Source organism: Balaenoptera acutorostrata, chromosome 11 (genome assembly GCF_949987535.1).
Source record: "Balaenoptera acutorostrata chromosome 11, mBalAcu1.1, whole genome shotgun sequence".
Classification (NCBI taxonomy): Eukaryota; Metazoa; Chordata; class Mammalia; order Artiodactyla; family Balaenopteridae; genus Balaenoptera; species Balaenoptera acutorostrata.
This window is the reverse complement of record NC_080074.1, coordinates 20,405,688-20,422,094: the sequence shown is the minus strand read 5'-3', so window position 1 is coordinate 20,422,094 and position 16,407 is coordinate 20,405,688. Positions and strand designations below refer to the sequence as shown.

At 44.2% G+C, this 16,407-nt stretch overlaps 1 protein-coding gene across 1 annotated transcript in view; it reads left to right on the top strand.

Annotated features, from left to right (window-relative positions):
- The first annotated feature begins 11,340 nt into the window (after nucleotides 1–11,340).
- Nucleotides 11,341–16,407, top strand: part of DRAM1 (DNA damage regulated autophagy modulator 1) — a 46,893-nt gene continuing 41,826 nt past the window's right edge. The window contains exon 1 of the mRNA XM_007165791.2: nucleotides 11,341–12,286. Within this exon, the coding sequence (XP_007165853.2) occupies nucleotides 11,544–12,286 (743 nt within the window). The 5' untranslated portion in view covers nucleotides 11,341–11,543. The remainder of the gene's footprint in view (nucleotides 12,287–16,407) is intronic.

Here is a 16,407-nt window from a genome sequence, read left to right as displayed (position 1 = left end):
ACCATGCTACTGACATTTTTCTTGTAGCGATGTTCACTGACTGCTTATCTGCCCAAACCAATCTTTTTCCTTCTTGTGCTTGATGTCACGGCAGCACTTACCCCCTTGGTGGTCTCACCTATTTTAATAGTGTACCCCCCTGCCCCGGTCCACTGATGCCACCTAAGTCAGTTTCCATCTACCTGTCAGTTGTCTTCACCGAAGTTTCCTAGAAGCATCTTAAACTAGTCATTAAACTGTTGTTATATCTAAAACCAAACTCATAATCATACTTCTGTTCCCGGGCTCAGTTCATGATTAACAGGCAGTGAGCCTCTCAAGCAGGAAACCAACTGCATTTCATCTTCAACTCTTCTCTCTTATTCCACTCATTCAATTGGCCACCAAATTTTTTTCTCCATCCACAATCCAATGCCTTAGATTAGGTCGTTAACATTTCTTAAAAGGACCCACCTGTCCTTAATCCCCACTGCCATCTCTAATCCATCCACCCAACTCCTGCAGGAGCTTTCACCTGCAGAGAATAAATCTGATAATGACACCACCCTACTTACAGAACTTTCGCCTTTTTCTTGAAGGTCTCTTCCAGGTTATACCCAATCTCTTTACCATATGGATGTAAATCCCTTCACAATGTCATCCCAGGATCTCCCAGCCTTATCTTCATGTGTTCCAGTCACTCAGGACCACTTTTCATCCCCCAAGCAAACCAAGTTCATTTGAACACTGAATCATTAACTTCAGGCACTGAGTGTTTCCTTTATGTATCCTTAAACACAAAGCACAACGTCTGACAACTTGTACATCTTCAATGTTTGTTGAATGAATTAACCACAAATCCTGGGTGATTGGTTCTTCAATAAAACATTAATTATTAATTAATTTAGTAAGTAAGTAAAAGAATTATGAAAGGAATGCCTCATTCAAAAAAATTACTTCTTGGGAATTCCCTGGCCGTCCAGTTGTTAGGACTCGGTGCTTTTCACTGCCGTGGGTCCAGGGTTCAATCCCAGGTCAGGGAGCTAAGATCCCGCAAGCCATGTGGTGTGGCTAAAAAAAAAATTACTTTTTTTTTCAGATGGGTGGGAGGCAAACAATTGTCTGCTGACCTGGTATTTCTGTCATTTTCCTAGCCAATTTCACATCTTGTTCAATTCTCGTCAGAACAGCTGACGAAACCTTTTCCCCCTTCCCTGTAATATCTTTATGTACAGAAATAAATTCACGGATCATGGTAAACATGAGCATATACCTCAGTTTTCCATAGATAACGACAACTAAAGCATGAACTGCACCTCCTAAGAAAACCCTATATATGTAGAGATTTAAGATTAGCTAAACTGAGAAAGTCAGATCATATGAGTTCCTATATTTGCAAGTTAATTTAGAAACTATTCATAAGGGGAAGGAAAAAAAAACTGACCTCTTAAAATTTTCAAGAAATTCTCACTCTCATTGTCATCATGGAAATCCCCAAGTTTTTCAGATATGTTCTTTCTTCCTTAACCCTGGGAGCCTAAAAACATCTGCCAGAAAATATGATGAAACTGAAGAAGTTTCTGGTACCACTGCCCAAACCTGTAGTAACCTGTAATGAACAGGTATCACTCCCACAAAGTGCTCTGGTTTCTCTCCCTTTGAGTAACCAGAATTTCTAAACCTTTGCTGAGCCTTTCTGATTTCTGTACTCAGTGATATGGGGTTAACGGTGCCCCTTAGGAGATGCTAATGTGCTGACGGTATGTATGATTGTCTAAAGACCAGATTCTCTAGGCAATGGTATTAAATTAGTATTAAGCATTCATTGGTACATATTTTTTCAATAAACATTTATTTTGTGCTAGTGTGTAGTGTAAGCCCCGACCATTTTTTTTTCTTTTTTGTAATGCAACAGCCTGACTCAGGCTTTTTTTTTTTTTTTTTTTTGCCATGCCATGAGGCATGCGGGATCTTAGTTCCCCAACCAGGGATTGAACCCTCGCCCCCTGCAGTGGAAGCACGGAGTCTTAACCACTGGACCTCCAGGGAAGTCCCCTGACTTAAGTTTTGATCACCAAGGCATCCGAGGATGGCCATCTCAAATAAACATATTACCAGCCACAGACTAAATAAAGAGCCAAGCTCCTTTGTTTTTGAGATCTTGATTGATTTTAATAACTGACCGTTTGGACTATTTATCTTTTTCTTTTCCTTCAGTTTATATTCCTGCTCTGTGCTATCTTTGCAACTTTTCTATAAATCTAAAATTACTCCAAAATATTTATTAAATTGCAGTAATCTATTCCACCCCAATAAAAGGAGAACCTAGTCCCATGCATGCTCTTTCTCTCTCTTCCCCTTGACCTCACAGGTGTGCTATAGGATTTCCAGGTCTTATAAGTAATAACCCTTTATCTTTTCAAAGTTTCCTGATGGTTATTGCTGAAGGGCATCTTGCAATCATAATAACCACAAGGGCTGGTCCAACCACATTGGTTATTGATAGGCTGAGACCAGCACAAAACATAGTGCTTGGCACTGGAGATACAAATGTAGGATGTTTAGTTCCTGCTCACAAAGTTTTGAGTCTAGTGGGTAGACTGAGAAGTTACATTGTGAAGTATGTAACGGAAGTAGCCCAGGATGCTTCCTGATGCAGGGGAGTGGCACAGAGGGAAGACTTCCTGAAGAAGGTCATTGCTGAGGTGAATACATTCACCAAATATTTATTAAGCACCTATGTCAAAGCACTGCTCCAAGCTCTGGGAATAGATCAGTGAATGAAGCAGAAAGAATACCCTTTCTAGGTATTCTAGGAGAATACCCTGAAGAAAGGTTGCCAGATGAACAATTTAAAGAAAACAAACAGTATATCTTTAAAGGTTAATTATGTACAAGTGAGTACAGCTTAGGCACCAGAAAAAGCTGTCTCACTGTGTAACGTTTCCTGCTTTTGCGTACAGAGGTGACTTCTCTCCATACCTGGGAACAGGGCCCAGAATCCATGCACAGCTCAGGGATCCCTGCCCTGTAATAAACACACACACACACACACACACACACACACACACACACACACACGGGGTGGGTCACTCAAAAGGTGACTGACACCCAGAGTTGTGACATCCCCATTATGACAAAGTCCCTTTGCCAGAGCAGGAATATAGAAAAGAGATTCTACTTAACCCCTACCCCTAATAGCATATTTTAAGTTTCTTCTGAATCGTAAAAGGGAGAGTAGAAATTATACACGGTGCTTTTTAAATTTTATTTATTTATTTTGGCTGCACCGGGTCTTAGTTGCAGCACGCAGGATCTTCGTTGCAGCATACGGATTTCTTAGCTGCGGCATGCGAACTCTGAGTTATGGCATGCATGTGGAATCTAGTTCCCTGACCAGGGATCAAACCCCGGCCCCCTGCACTGGGAGCGCAGAGTCTTAGCCACTGGACCACCAGCGAAGTCCCCGGTGGTGCTTTTTAAAGAGATGGTATACTTTAGTACGTGAGCCCTTCTTTTTTTTTCAGAGCAATGGTTACACACATTCGTTCAGATAAATTTCCTTGACTGTTTCAGAGACTCTTGGAAGGAGAAGCATGGTGACATCCTCTTTGGTGGGATGATCCCTGAGGCCCTGTCATTCATTGAAAAATATACAATTTTGATTTGATTTTAAATGTACTGAATTATGAGACTTCCCTGGTGGCGCAGTGGTTAAGAATCCGCCTGCCAACCCAGGGGACACGGGTTCGAGCCCTGGTTTGGGAAGATCCCACATGCCGCAGAGCAACTAAGCCCGTGCGCCACAGCTACTGAGCCTGTGCTCTAGAGCCCGCGAGCCACAACTACTGAGCCCACATGCTGCAACTACTGAAGCCCATGCGCCTAGAGCCCGTGCTCCACAACAAGAGAAGCCACCGCAATGAGAAGCCCACGCACTGCAACGAAGAGTAGCCCCTGCTCGCCGCAACTAGAGAAAGCCCGTGTGCAGCAACGAAGACCCAACGCAGCCAAAAATAAAATAAAATAAATAAATTTATAAAAAAGAAAAAAACCCCACATATTTAAATAAATAAATAAATAAATGTACTGAATTACAATCATCTTTTATTCACTTTAGCCCTCCTGTGTGTGCTGTTCATAGCAATGTTTATTAACCTCTGCCTGACCTTCTCTGGGGATCTAGAGGTACCAAGTGAAGTCAACCCAGTTCAGATGAGTTAAACAAGGTGGGAGAGTCAAGTTAAGTGTATGTATGTATTGAGAAACGTGAGCTGCTTAGCAGATAAACCCAGAAATCTCAAAGGCTTTAGTATCTCATTTCTGTAAAGACCCAAACCAGTGTTTCTCAATGGCTGGGGATTGGGGTTTGGGTGCAGTTCTTTTCTTCACAAAGTTGTTCAGGGACCCAGGTTGATAGTCTCTGTCCATAACAAGCGGCTTCCAAGGTCATCGTGGGCACTGGCAGCTGATGGGAGAAGAAAGTGAAGAAGGCATACCCACTGCCCGTACTGGGAAATGGCTCACCACTTCCACTGGCAAGAACTAGTCCTGATCCCACCAGGAGGAGGTCCTTGCCTGAGGAACCACTTCCCAGCGAGAACTAGACGATGGAAAAGAAGCAGGAATCTTTCATTCTAGGGGAACATCTAGGCATACTGTATGTTCTCTGCTTCTACAATATAACTGAGACAAGTAATATGGTTGTCAAAAGGTGACTAATGAAGTATGCGATTTTAAATATGAGATCTTATTGAGTTTTGGTAAATAGATTACTGCAACTTCAATAAATATTTTGGACTAATTTTAGATTTATAGAAAAGTTGCAAAGATAGAGCAGAGAATTCCCATATAACCTTGACCCAGTTTCCCCTAATATTAACATGTACCATGTAACCATGGTACATTTGTCAAAACTAAGAAATTAACATTGGCACATTACCATTAACTAAGCTATAGGCTTAATTCAGATTTCACTAGTTTTTCCATTAAGGTCCCTTTTCTGTTCCAGGATCCAATCTGGGACACCCTATTGTATTTAGATATCATGTTACCTTTGTCCCTCTAGTCTGTGAGAGTTTCTCAGTCTTTCTTTGTTTTTCATGACCTTGAAACTTTTGAAAGTACCAATCAGGTATTTTATAGAATGACCTTCAATTTAGGTTTGTCTTGTTTTCTCACAATTAGACTGGGGGGTATGGCTTTGGAGAAAATACCACAGAGGTGAAGTACTTTCTCATCACATCATATTATGATATCCTATTACATCAATATATACAGTATCAGTTTATTACGGGCAATGTTAACTATGATGATCTGGTTAAGGTGTTGTCTGCCAGATTTCCCCTCTGTAAAGATACCTTATTTCTCTTTCCGTACTCTAGTCCTCAGAAGTCACTAAGTTCAGTCCACATTCACAGAGAGGGGATACTGCAGCTTTTAGAAGAGAGAAATAATTGAGGTTTTTACTGCCTGTGAATCAAAATACATAGAATAAGTAAACAATGGTAAGGGAAATGGAATTAGCAGTGCTAATTTTTATACTCTTATCTGGTAATTAAAGAGCTGAGTAATGACAAGTGACCAAGCTCCTGAACTGTGAATTTTAAAAAGTTGCTTTTGCAAAAAACATGACAACTTATCCTCATAAAAGAAATGGACCTAATGCAGTGCCCCAGCTTCTGCTTCTAACAACGTTGGACTAGGAAATTCAGGCAACTGAAAAATCTGGGGAAATATAAAAACATCTTAAAAGCATCAGAGTTAACCAAAGGATGAGGAGTTATTGGGCCAAGATCTCCAAAAAGAATAGAATCCAGAGGAGTGAGACCAGCTCTGGGACTGTATTTGGTCAGGGGCATCTGCCCGTGAGGAAAGGCCACTGAAAAGGGCTTTCAACCACCTTCTAAGTAAGGGATTTAAGCCTTGGAGACCAGAGCTGTGGGTCCAAAGTAAGGGTGAGCAAGATATAACCAGCCCTCATACACAACGCAGGTCTGGCTTCAAGGTATCTAGAGGGGGGCGTGTGCAGGGCAGGGGGGACGTGGCATAGAAAACCTCGAGCCATAAAATAAGGTCTGCATGATGGTGAATAGCAAATGTCCCCAGTGCCAACATGAAGTAAACAAAATACTCTCTGGAGAAATATCATCAACACCTTAAATTGTTTCTAAAAATAATTCTTCAAGTACAATGTCTAATAATCAATACAGGATAACAGTGAGGTGTATTAAAGTGGGAACTCCAGGGATGTAAAAACACACTTTAAGAGGGGAACAAAAAGATGGCAGGTTGAGTTTGTAAAATTATCATGACCTGGTAGAAGAAATAAGCAAGGCTCTTAAGCAAGTTCAGCATATGCAAATCCAGATTTACAGATGGGATACATGATGGCATAATTTACAAGAGGATTCATTATAGTATTTTAAAGACGGTATTTAGGGAAATGACTTTATACTCAGTTTTCTAGGAATATGGCCCATTGAACAACTGGGTACCTGGGATTTAGAGACATCATGAAAGGGATGCAATAAAACAACTAATTTAGGAAGTACAGTTGACCCTTGAACAAACATGAGTTTGAACTGTACCAGTCCACATATACATGGATTTTTTTTTCAATATATATGTCATGCAGTACTACATGATCCAAGATTGGTAGAATCTGCTGATGAAGAACCACGAATACAGAGGACCAACTAATAAAGTTATAAGATTTTCCACTGGGGGTGGGGGATGGCGTAAGGGTCAACTGTATTGAAAACTACCCAAATAATAGTGTTTAAGTAAGATGGAAGTTTATTCCTCTTTCACATAAAGCCCAGAGCTAGGGGATCCAGGCCTGCCCCAGCAGCTCCATGATGTCAGTAAGGACTAGGCCCCTACCTTTTTGTTCCACCATCCTCACTTATAGCCTCTCTCCTCAAATTTGGTGACTGCATACTCCAATATGGCTGCTGGAGTCCAGCCATCCCATTATGTTGCAAGTCATTTTCCCTTAAGCAGCCTTCTTATATCACATAAGGATTCTTATTACATGCTGTAGGTCCGAACCATCACATGGCTGCCCCTAGCTGCAAGGGAAGGTGAGAAATCTGATCCTTTTGTATGGGGCAGAATGTGTCCACTCTAAATTGGGAATTTATTACTAAGGAGGAAGGGAAAATGGGTGCTGCACTGGGTAACTTGTGATCTATCACAACAATGAAATAAAGGAGCTATAGCTCTGAAAGCAAGTATAAGTTAATACCACAAGCAGTGTTTTATAGCTACTGTAGTAGATAACACTAAGAATACAGAAATGGAGGTGATATATGATGAAACTGCAACAGTGAGGCTATCGAAGCAATGAAATTGGTACAGTACTTTCATATAATTTAGAATGTTAACAGGGATTTTTAAATATTCGTACTGTCCTTTGGCAGAGCAATCCTATGTGTGGAAAGGACAGGAAAAAGAAAAGCAGAAAAAATTGAAGTGTTTGTAGAATGTTATTTAAAATAGAGAACTATCTGGATGAGCATAAATGTTTAACACTGGGGGCAGTGAAACAAATTGTAGTTCATTAACTCAATGGATGAATACAGAGTAAAAGTGGTAACTCGAAGATTGTAACAACATGGAATAGATATTTGATACATAAAAATAATCAAGCTACAAATTTGTAACTACAATTTGATTTTGAATATTCCTATGAGAAAAAGCCAAACAGAAATTGGAAAATTGAGAAAGTTGACTTATTGCCAGGGAATTATGGATGCTTCTCAGTTGTTATTATATATTGTGTAAGTTTTTCAAAATGCATAATATATCCACGCATAAATACACATATACAAAAATTTAATAACTATATATATTTTAACATTTATTTGTTTTTATTTATTCATTTTATTTTTGGCTGTGTTGGGTCTTCATTGCTGTGCACAGTCCAGTTGCGGTGAGCGGGGGCTACTCTTCGTTGCGGTGCACGGGCTTCTCATTGCGGTGGATTCTCTTGTTGCAGAGCGCGGGCTCTAGGCACGCGGGCTTCGGTAGTTGTGGCACGTGGGCTCAGTAGTTGTGGCTCATGGGCTCTAGAGTGCAGGATCAGTAGTTGTGGCGCATGGGCTTAGTTGCTCCACGGCATGTGGGATCTTCCTGGACCAGGGCTTGAACCCATGTCCCCGGCATTGGCAGGCGGATTCTTAACCACTGTGCCACCAGGGAAGCCCTAGATAACTATATATTTTAAGGGGTTTCCTTCTGTAATTCTGGAGTTTGAGGAATTAGAAGAGTGAGACAGTCCTCACAATGGTTAGGGTTACAGGCTTTTGAGTCAGATAGACCTGGATTCAAATTCTGCACCTCTGTTCATTAGCTGCATGACCTTGAGCTTCAGTCTCCTCATCCATGAAAAGGGGATGATACTTGAGCTTTGGTGTGAGGATTATTTAGATCAGAACAACACTACCTTTCAATAAATGATGATCATCAAGGAAGAATGACTTCATCCTCAAAAGGACAGTCCACTGAGACCCTTACTTTGAGACAGTGTGACTTCCTTTGACAGAAAGTCAGAATCATTTCAAAGGGAGATGCACAATATTTATTACATTATACATCTTAAAGTTACCCAGTGTAGAGAAAGAAAAAAAAATTTTTTTTCTACTCTTCTGGGTCCTCAGCTTGGGTCTCTGTCAACAAAAATCAGAAAAATAAACAGAAGTTTATTAATACGTATATCTCATAAATGCACGGGAGAAACTCAGGGATGAGTAACTCAAAGGGGTGGTAGAACTTGGGTGTATATAGCATTTTAACAAAGAAAAAATAAATTTGTATAGAAATGACAGGACAAAGGAAAGCATTTTAAGGCTTCCAAGGGCGGGAAACTGTATATACGTAATATATTGGGGGAAACTAACAGAGTGAGGTTTGTTTGGTGTCATCTCTGGGCTAACAGTCTAGAACCTTCTCCAGCAAAGGCAATTTATATTTTGTCTTTAGGCAGAAAGGAGGAGGGTAGAGAGAGCTTTTCCTGTTTTTGCTGCTCCTGATTGCCTTCGGCTCAAAACAGTATGTCAAAGAGTCATATTTGGGGGTGACATAATCTGGTTTCCCTCACCAGTAAGGTTGTTTTTCAGGATTTTTGCATTTCTTACCATATAAACTTTACTGTTCCAAGCAGTGGGTGTCATAAGATCTACAGTATTGGGACTTCCCTGGTGGTTCAGTGGCTAAGGCTCCGGGCTCCCAATGAGCCTGGGCTCAATCCCTGGTCAGGGAACTAGATCCCACGTGCCACAACTAAGACTTTGCATGCCGTCACTAAAGACTAAGACCTGGCGCAGCCAAATAAATATTTAAAAGAAAAAATGGTGGCACAGTGCTTAAGAATCCGCCTGCCAATGCAGGGGACACGGGTTCGAGCCCTGGTCCGGGAAGATCCCACATGCCGTGGAGCAACTAAGCCCGTGCGCCACAACTACTGAGCCTGTGCTCTAGAGCCTGCAAGCCACAACTACTGAGCCCGCGTGCCACAACTACTGAAGCCCGCGTGCCTAGAGCCTGTGCTCCACAAGAGAAGTCACCGCAATGAGAAGCCTGCACACAGCAACAAAGAGTAGCCCCCGCTGGCCACAACTAGAGAAAAACCTGCCTGCAGCAACAAAGACCCAACGCAGACAAAAATAAAATAAAATAAAGTAGCCCTTGCTTAAAAAAAAAAAAAAAAGATCTACGGTATCAGAAGCTTTTTGAAAGGAAAGCAGCGCTGTGCTCCTTAGGGCTGCTTGACACCATATGTATGTGTATGCAGTTAGTTACACTTATATACCTATATTAAATATATATATATATATATGTATCCATACTTATTTTATTCTTTCTGCCTTTATAGTCAGACAACTCCTGTATGTTTGTGTTAAAAGTGATTAGCCAGTTGGATTAAGGGACTTACATAAGCAGCAGAAAGATAAAATTATCACGTGAATTCCATTTGATGTCATAATTCCTCTGCCTCAGGGAGGGTTTTTTAAATCAGATCAGTTGTAGAGTAGGAAAGGGGAAGCAGGAGGGGATAGGGAAAGGCAAGCAAGACCAGGGAAGTTGGTGGGTTTTCAGAATGCAGAAACCTAAGTAGAGACCTACAATGGATCACTAAGGATGGCAACTTTTGTGATTTTTTTAAAACGCTTAATTATAAGCTTTGCTTTATTGGATATGGTGGTCACTTCCCCGCAGGCTCAGTGATTTCCTGAAATACAAGTCTGTCCATGTTCTTACTCTCCTCACTACCAAAACCAAAACCAAACAAATAAGGTTCTTTTTTTTTTTTTTGTACATTTTTAGTCTTTTTTTAAAAATTTTATTTTATTTATCTTTTTATACAGCAGTTTCTTATTAGTTATCCATTTTATACATATTAGTGTATACATGTCAATCCCAGTCTCCCAGTTCATCCCACCACCACCACCACCCACCCACCACTTTCCCCCCTTGGTGTCCATACGTTCAAACAAATTAAGATTCTTAGCAGGGCTCAGGTGATGTGACCTCTTTGCCCACCTCTCCATTCCCTGCCTTACACTAGCGTGCTTCTTTTTTTTTTTTTTAATGGTTTATTTATACATTTAGGCCACCGGCCATGTGGGATCTTAGTCCCTCCGGGCCAGGGATGGAACCCGTGCCCCCTGCAGTGGAAGCGTGGAGTCCTAACCACTGGACCACCATGGAAGTCCCCTAGGGTACTTCTCTAGGTCCAGAAAAACAGGCAATTCACCGTCTGTGCATTTTCTCCTGCTGTTTCCTTGGACTGGAATGCTAGTCTCACCTTTCTTTGCCGGAAGAGCAATGATTTACTTTAAAAACCTCTACTATCTGTCAGGAACACGCACCTGGCTCTTCATGCGAGCACTGGCCCCAGCCTCTCAGCTCTGTGCATATCTCTATTTTTTTTTTAAATCTCATATTTATTTAATATTCCATACAATGTATTTTATTTTGACATGTCAGTTTCCTAGACCCCATGAAATTATTTAATCTTTGTATCCTGTCCCCTAGCAGGGTGTGACACTCAAGAAATGTTAATATGGCTAAAACGAAACCCACGTTTGGTTACCAATGACCAGTGACCTCACATACCTTGGGCTCAGAATCCCTAAACTATATCTCAAAATCACTGTGCCGGCCAGCGCCTTCAGAACACGAATCCCTTTTGCAGGGTTTGAAATGTATCAAGTCCCCATTACTCACCTTAGGCCATGGCTCCAAGCCTGGGCCAACCCGATCCGTGAGAGAAAGAGAAACCTAACTTCTAGGAAAGCAGAGTCCGCTGTGTGGGGTGGAGGGGGGATTGGGGCGGGGTGGGGGGGAAGCAGCACTGTGGGCAGCGCCGGGGCCGTCCAGGCTCGGCCAGAGCTCACCCCCGGCCCTCGCAACCACCCGCCTCTACACTCCCTCGGTTTTCAGGTGGACACCACGCACGTGAGTGCCGCATCCGTGCCCCGTGTCCTGGCGAACGTCACCGAACACTTCTGCCCGGACCCCTGCAGCCGGGGCAGCAGCAGCCGTCGCAGCGCGGCGGGATGGGGTGGATGTCACCACGCGCCGGCGGCGGGACCACGGAGAGGAAGCCGTCGGGGTTCGAGGCCCGGCACCCCGGAAACCCCGAGGGAAAAGAGGGGCCGGGAGGCGTTGACCCGTTTCCCCGGAGTTGCGCAAGAGCAAGGGCGGCCTGGCAGGCTGGGACCGTCTGGGCGAGCATTCCCGCCGCGGCCCCCACGCGGAGGCCGAACCAAAAGCGAAAGGAGCTGGGCCCCCCCACCCCCACCCCGCGGCCCCGCAGCCCCGGCGTCGCGTTCGCGGGGAGGTCGCCGCGCGCCTGCAAGTCGGCGGGGCCGCCGCTTTGTGACTTCACTCGTTTCGCAACAAGCCCGGGCAGCCCGCGCCCCACCCACCCCCGGGCCGCCGCCTCGCCGCCTCGCCGCCCACCGCCTCGCTCCGCTCTCCGCGCTTCCCCTCCCTCCGGGGCCGGGCCTGCCCCGCCGTCGCGGAGCCTCCCGCCCGGCTGCCCGTGGCTGTTCGCGCCGTGGCCGCCGCCGCGCCGCGGGTCAGCACGTGCGCGGCCCCCGCCTCCCAGCAGCGCGGAACCCCCGTTCCGACCCCGCAGAGCGCAGCGCCCTCCTGGCGGCGGCGCGATGCTGTGCTTCCTGAGGGGAATGGCCTTCATCCCCTTCCTCCTGGTGACCTGGTCGTCCGCCGCCTTCATCATCTCCTACGTGGTCGCCGTGCTCTCCGGGCACGTCAACCCCTTCCTCCCCTACATCAGGTGAGGAGCCGGGTGGGAGGCAGGACGCGGGACGGGGCAGAGGCACCGCGGGGGAGCACTGCTGATGCGGAGGGAAGGGGTCCAGACCCAGCTGGGGCGTCTTGCGGAAAGATGGAGCACTGACGACCAGGAGGGGGTGCTCCTGGCAGTCCCGGGAGGTACAGGGAGGCAGGGGGTGGGAGCTGAGCAGTTCTGGTTTTACCCCCAACACTGAGCAGAGTGGCATCAGGAGCCATCGAGGATGCACAGTAGAACTTTGAGACTGGGTATGGGACAGAATCTCTGGAAGACGCTTCTTTGGCGGTATTGGAACAAGGATGGATCCTGTTGGATGCCACTCATTGAGTGTGTAAGAGGCAGATCCAGGTGTACGCTAAAACAGCTCACGTATTTCACTCGTGCTTCCAACGTCCTCGTGAAGTGGCTGTCTGGCTCATTTTTCTTGCAAGGAAACTAAGTTTAAGCTGATGTTGAAATTCATCAGTGTGACACTGATGTCACAGCTAAGAAATGGTGGAAGCAGAACTCACACCCAGATTCATTCCCATGCCAGAAGCAACACCATGCTACTTTTGGTAGCGGTGTTTGGGAGCCACTTTAAGCTCTCTTGGATGGAGCTGCCCAATATCCCTCTGGGTACTGGGCCTTCAAATTGTCAACAATTGGTGACATCTCTTGTGTTGTCATTATACCATTTTGTCTTTCACGAGTTTTGGCCTCTACCTTTAATTTTTTTAAAAAAAATAAATTTATTTATTTATTTATGGCTGCATTGGGTCTTCGTGGCTGCGCACAGGCTTTCTCTAGTCGTGGCGAGCGGAGGCTCCTCTTTGTTGCGGTGTGCGGGCTTCAGTAGTTGTGGCATGCGGGCTCAGTAGTTGTGGCTCGCGGGCTCTAGAGCGCAGGCTCAGTAGTTGTGGTGCACGGGCTTAGTTGCTCTGCGGCATGTGGGATCTTCCTGGACCAGGGCTCGAACCCGTGTCCCCTGAATTGGCAGGTGGATTCTTAACCCCTGCACCACCAGGGCCTCTACCTTTCTTGAGAGGCACTTTATCAGTGCCCAGGACACGCGTCTGGATCCTCTTACTGTGGCTCCCAGCTCTGCGCCTTGACTGTGGTAATGGTGTTCCTTAAACATTTGAAGAATCCATCCTTATCCAAGTGGTGTGACCGCTCTGGGTCTGTATTGATTGGTGAGGGCATTATAAAGTTGGTGACACCCAAGGCTACTGCTTAATTATTGTAGGGTTTGTAGAGATTACAGAGCTTGTAGGGCCTCTTCTTCTTGCAGCCATTCTGCCTGGTGAGCAATGCTCTATAATCTTTTTTGTAAGCGAGGAAGGGGAAATGAAGTGAAGCAAGAGGGGACTAGAGTTTGAAGATGCAAGGAAGCAAGTGATATGCAGAATAGTACACAGAAGCAAATCTGTAGTAGTGGTGGTGGTTTTGCCCACGCAAGATGAGGCGTCCCATGCATCGAGGAGACTTTCCCATCAGGTGTGGTGCCCCTGCAGAAACCTCGGCTTGGTTTCTCATGGCTTGTCCCAAGTGCCATTGTCTTGCTTCTCTTGTATCTGAAGTGGGATAGATCCTCTTAGACTGAGGTAAAAAGCAAGAGTTCACTCCCTGTAATGCTTTTTATTGAGAAAATAGCAGCTGTGTTTGTTGTCAGTTTGAAGGTCAGAGGCAGGTAGTATTTGGTACACATTGGCTAGGCGATCAGAGGCAGGGTTTGAGTCTTTGTAGAGGTGTCTGATGTAGTTGTGATTAATATCACCTCCAGGTGAGCTATTAGACATTCAGAAATGGGGAAATGAGCTGACAGGACCAACCACTTGTAAGATGCTCAAATCACAGACATTCCAAGGAAGAGGTTTTAAATTTAGCAAGGAAAGGAAACTTTCAGGAAAAAGTGGAGGAACAGGAGAAAATGGCCTGAGATTGTTCCCTTGTTGCCGGGAGCCTTCAGCCTACAAACACGTGATTGCTTGCCTAAGTGTGCCTGGGGCCTTTAGGTTGTCTGCTCTCTCTGCCTACATAAGTGGCTGGAGCACTGGATTGCCTCTGCCGCCTTCTAGAAAACTAAGTCATTGAGACCAGGGCAAGGGCAAGATTAGAAGGGCAAGTCTCTGGACGTGATGGGATTAACTCCAGATTTATCCATCTGGCCCAGACCGTACTTCTCTAACTCATCTCTGCTCTGATGCCTCCTCTTCTTCCTTACCTCCCACTCCCTCCACTTCCCTCCAGACTCCTTGGCCTCCTTCCTGGGTCTTGAGCATGTCAGGCACACCTCTTCCTCCTGGCCTTTGCACTGGCTATTACTCTGCCAGAATGTTCTTCCTCCAGATATCACCAGGCTTTCTTCCTTACCTCCTTCTTTGTTCAAATATTATCTCTGTGAGGCCTGCTCTGATGGCCCTATTTAACATTGCGCCCTAGTGCTCCTGACCCCCCCATCCAGTCTTGTTCTCCATAGCACCTATTGCCTTCTAACAAACTATATGATTTACTTATTTATTATGCTGATCATCTGTTTTCCTTTGCTGGAATGTAACATCCATGAAGGCTCCTGATATTTGTTGAATTAATATTTCTTGGGTGCTCAACTGTGTGAGTATTGTTATTCTTCCCTCCAGGGCAGGGCAGAGCCCTTTAGGGAAGGCTCGGTAAAGTCACTGGTGGTTGGTCAGTGATCTGGACATATTTAGGGTGAGCACGCTTTTACGCGAAGGCATTGTTCAGCCAATCTGATGTTCTGATGTTTTTTAACAACGCTGAACACTTTAAATAAAAGCCATTGCATTTTACAATTTTGTTTATTTATTTATCTTCCAGTTTTATTGAGCTATGATTGACATACAGCACTGTATAAGTTAAAGGTGTACAGCATCATGAATTGACTTACATACGTCATGAAATGATCATCGCAATAAGTTTAGTGACTACCCATCATCTCATATAGATACAAAATAAAAGCAAAAGAAAATATTTTTTCCTTGTGATGAGAACTCTTAAGAATTACTCTCTTAACATACGGCAGTGTTCATTATGTTACTCATGTTGTACATGACATCCCTAGCACCTCCTTGTCTTACAGCTGGAAGTTGGTACCTTTTGGATACCTTCATGTAACGTCCCCTCTCCCCACCCCCACTTCTGGTAACCACAAATCTGATCTTTTTCTGTTTGTTTTGGAAGTATAATTGACCTACAACACTTTGTTAGTTCCTGGTATACAACATAGTGATTCGGTATCTTTGTACACTGAAAAATGATCACCACTAGCCATTGCATTTTAAATAAGATCCAGAACTGTGGAAGAACCTCTTTCCAGTAGGACAATCAGATTCAGCTTTCTTATAAGATATTTTCTGATAACATTGTTATTCCTCAGTATTTTGGACAGGTGGGCCTATAGCTCTTAGACATATGAAAATATGCTCAATCTCATGAATGGAATAAAAATTCAAATTAAAACACATTTTTGAAAATTCCCTGGTGGTCCAGTGGTTAGGACTCCAGGCACTCACTGCCGAGGGCCAGGGTTCGATCCCTGGTTGGGGAACCAAAATCCCATAAGCTGCGCAGCCCGGCTGAAAACAAAACAAAAGAAAAAAACTCACTTTTCATCTACTGGATTGGCAGAAACCCAAATGTTCGATAACACATTCTACTGGTGAGACTTTGGGGCAACAGGCTCCCGTACACTGCTGGTGGGAATGTAAAGTGATTCAATCTCTATGGAGGGACTTGGGCATTATTTATCAAAATGACACAAATACAATATCTAAAGTATATTCATAGCACGGCTTTTAATAACAAAAGGTTGGAAACAATACAAATGCCCATCAGTAGAGGACTGGCTTAATAAATGATTTACCCAAGAATATCTCAAACGAAAGCTCTTTTTACACAGAATACTCTCTTTAGAATTTCATTACATTGTTACATGGAAAAAAGCAAGATGCAAACAAAATATGCTACCACTGAGGAGGGGAATAATGTATATCTGTATTTGCTTGCATGAAGAAACTAATAAAAATGGTTTATCTGTGTATGATGGAGGGAGGTGGCCATGGTCAGCAAGACCCTAGCAGATGGAAAAAAAGGGTGGAAAT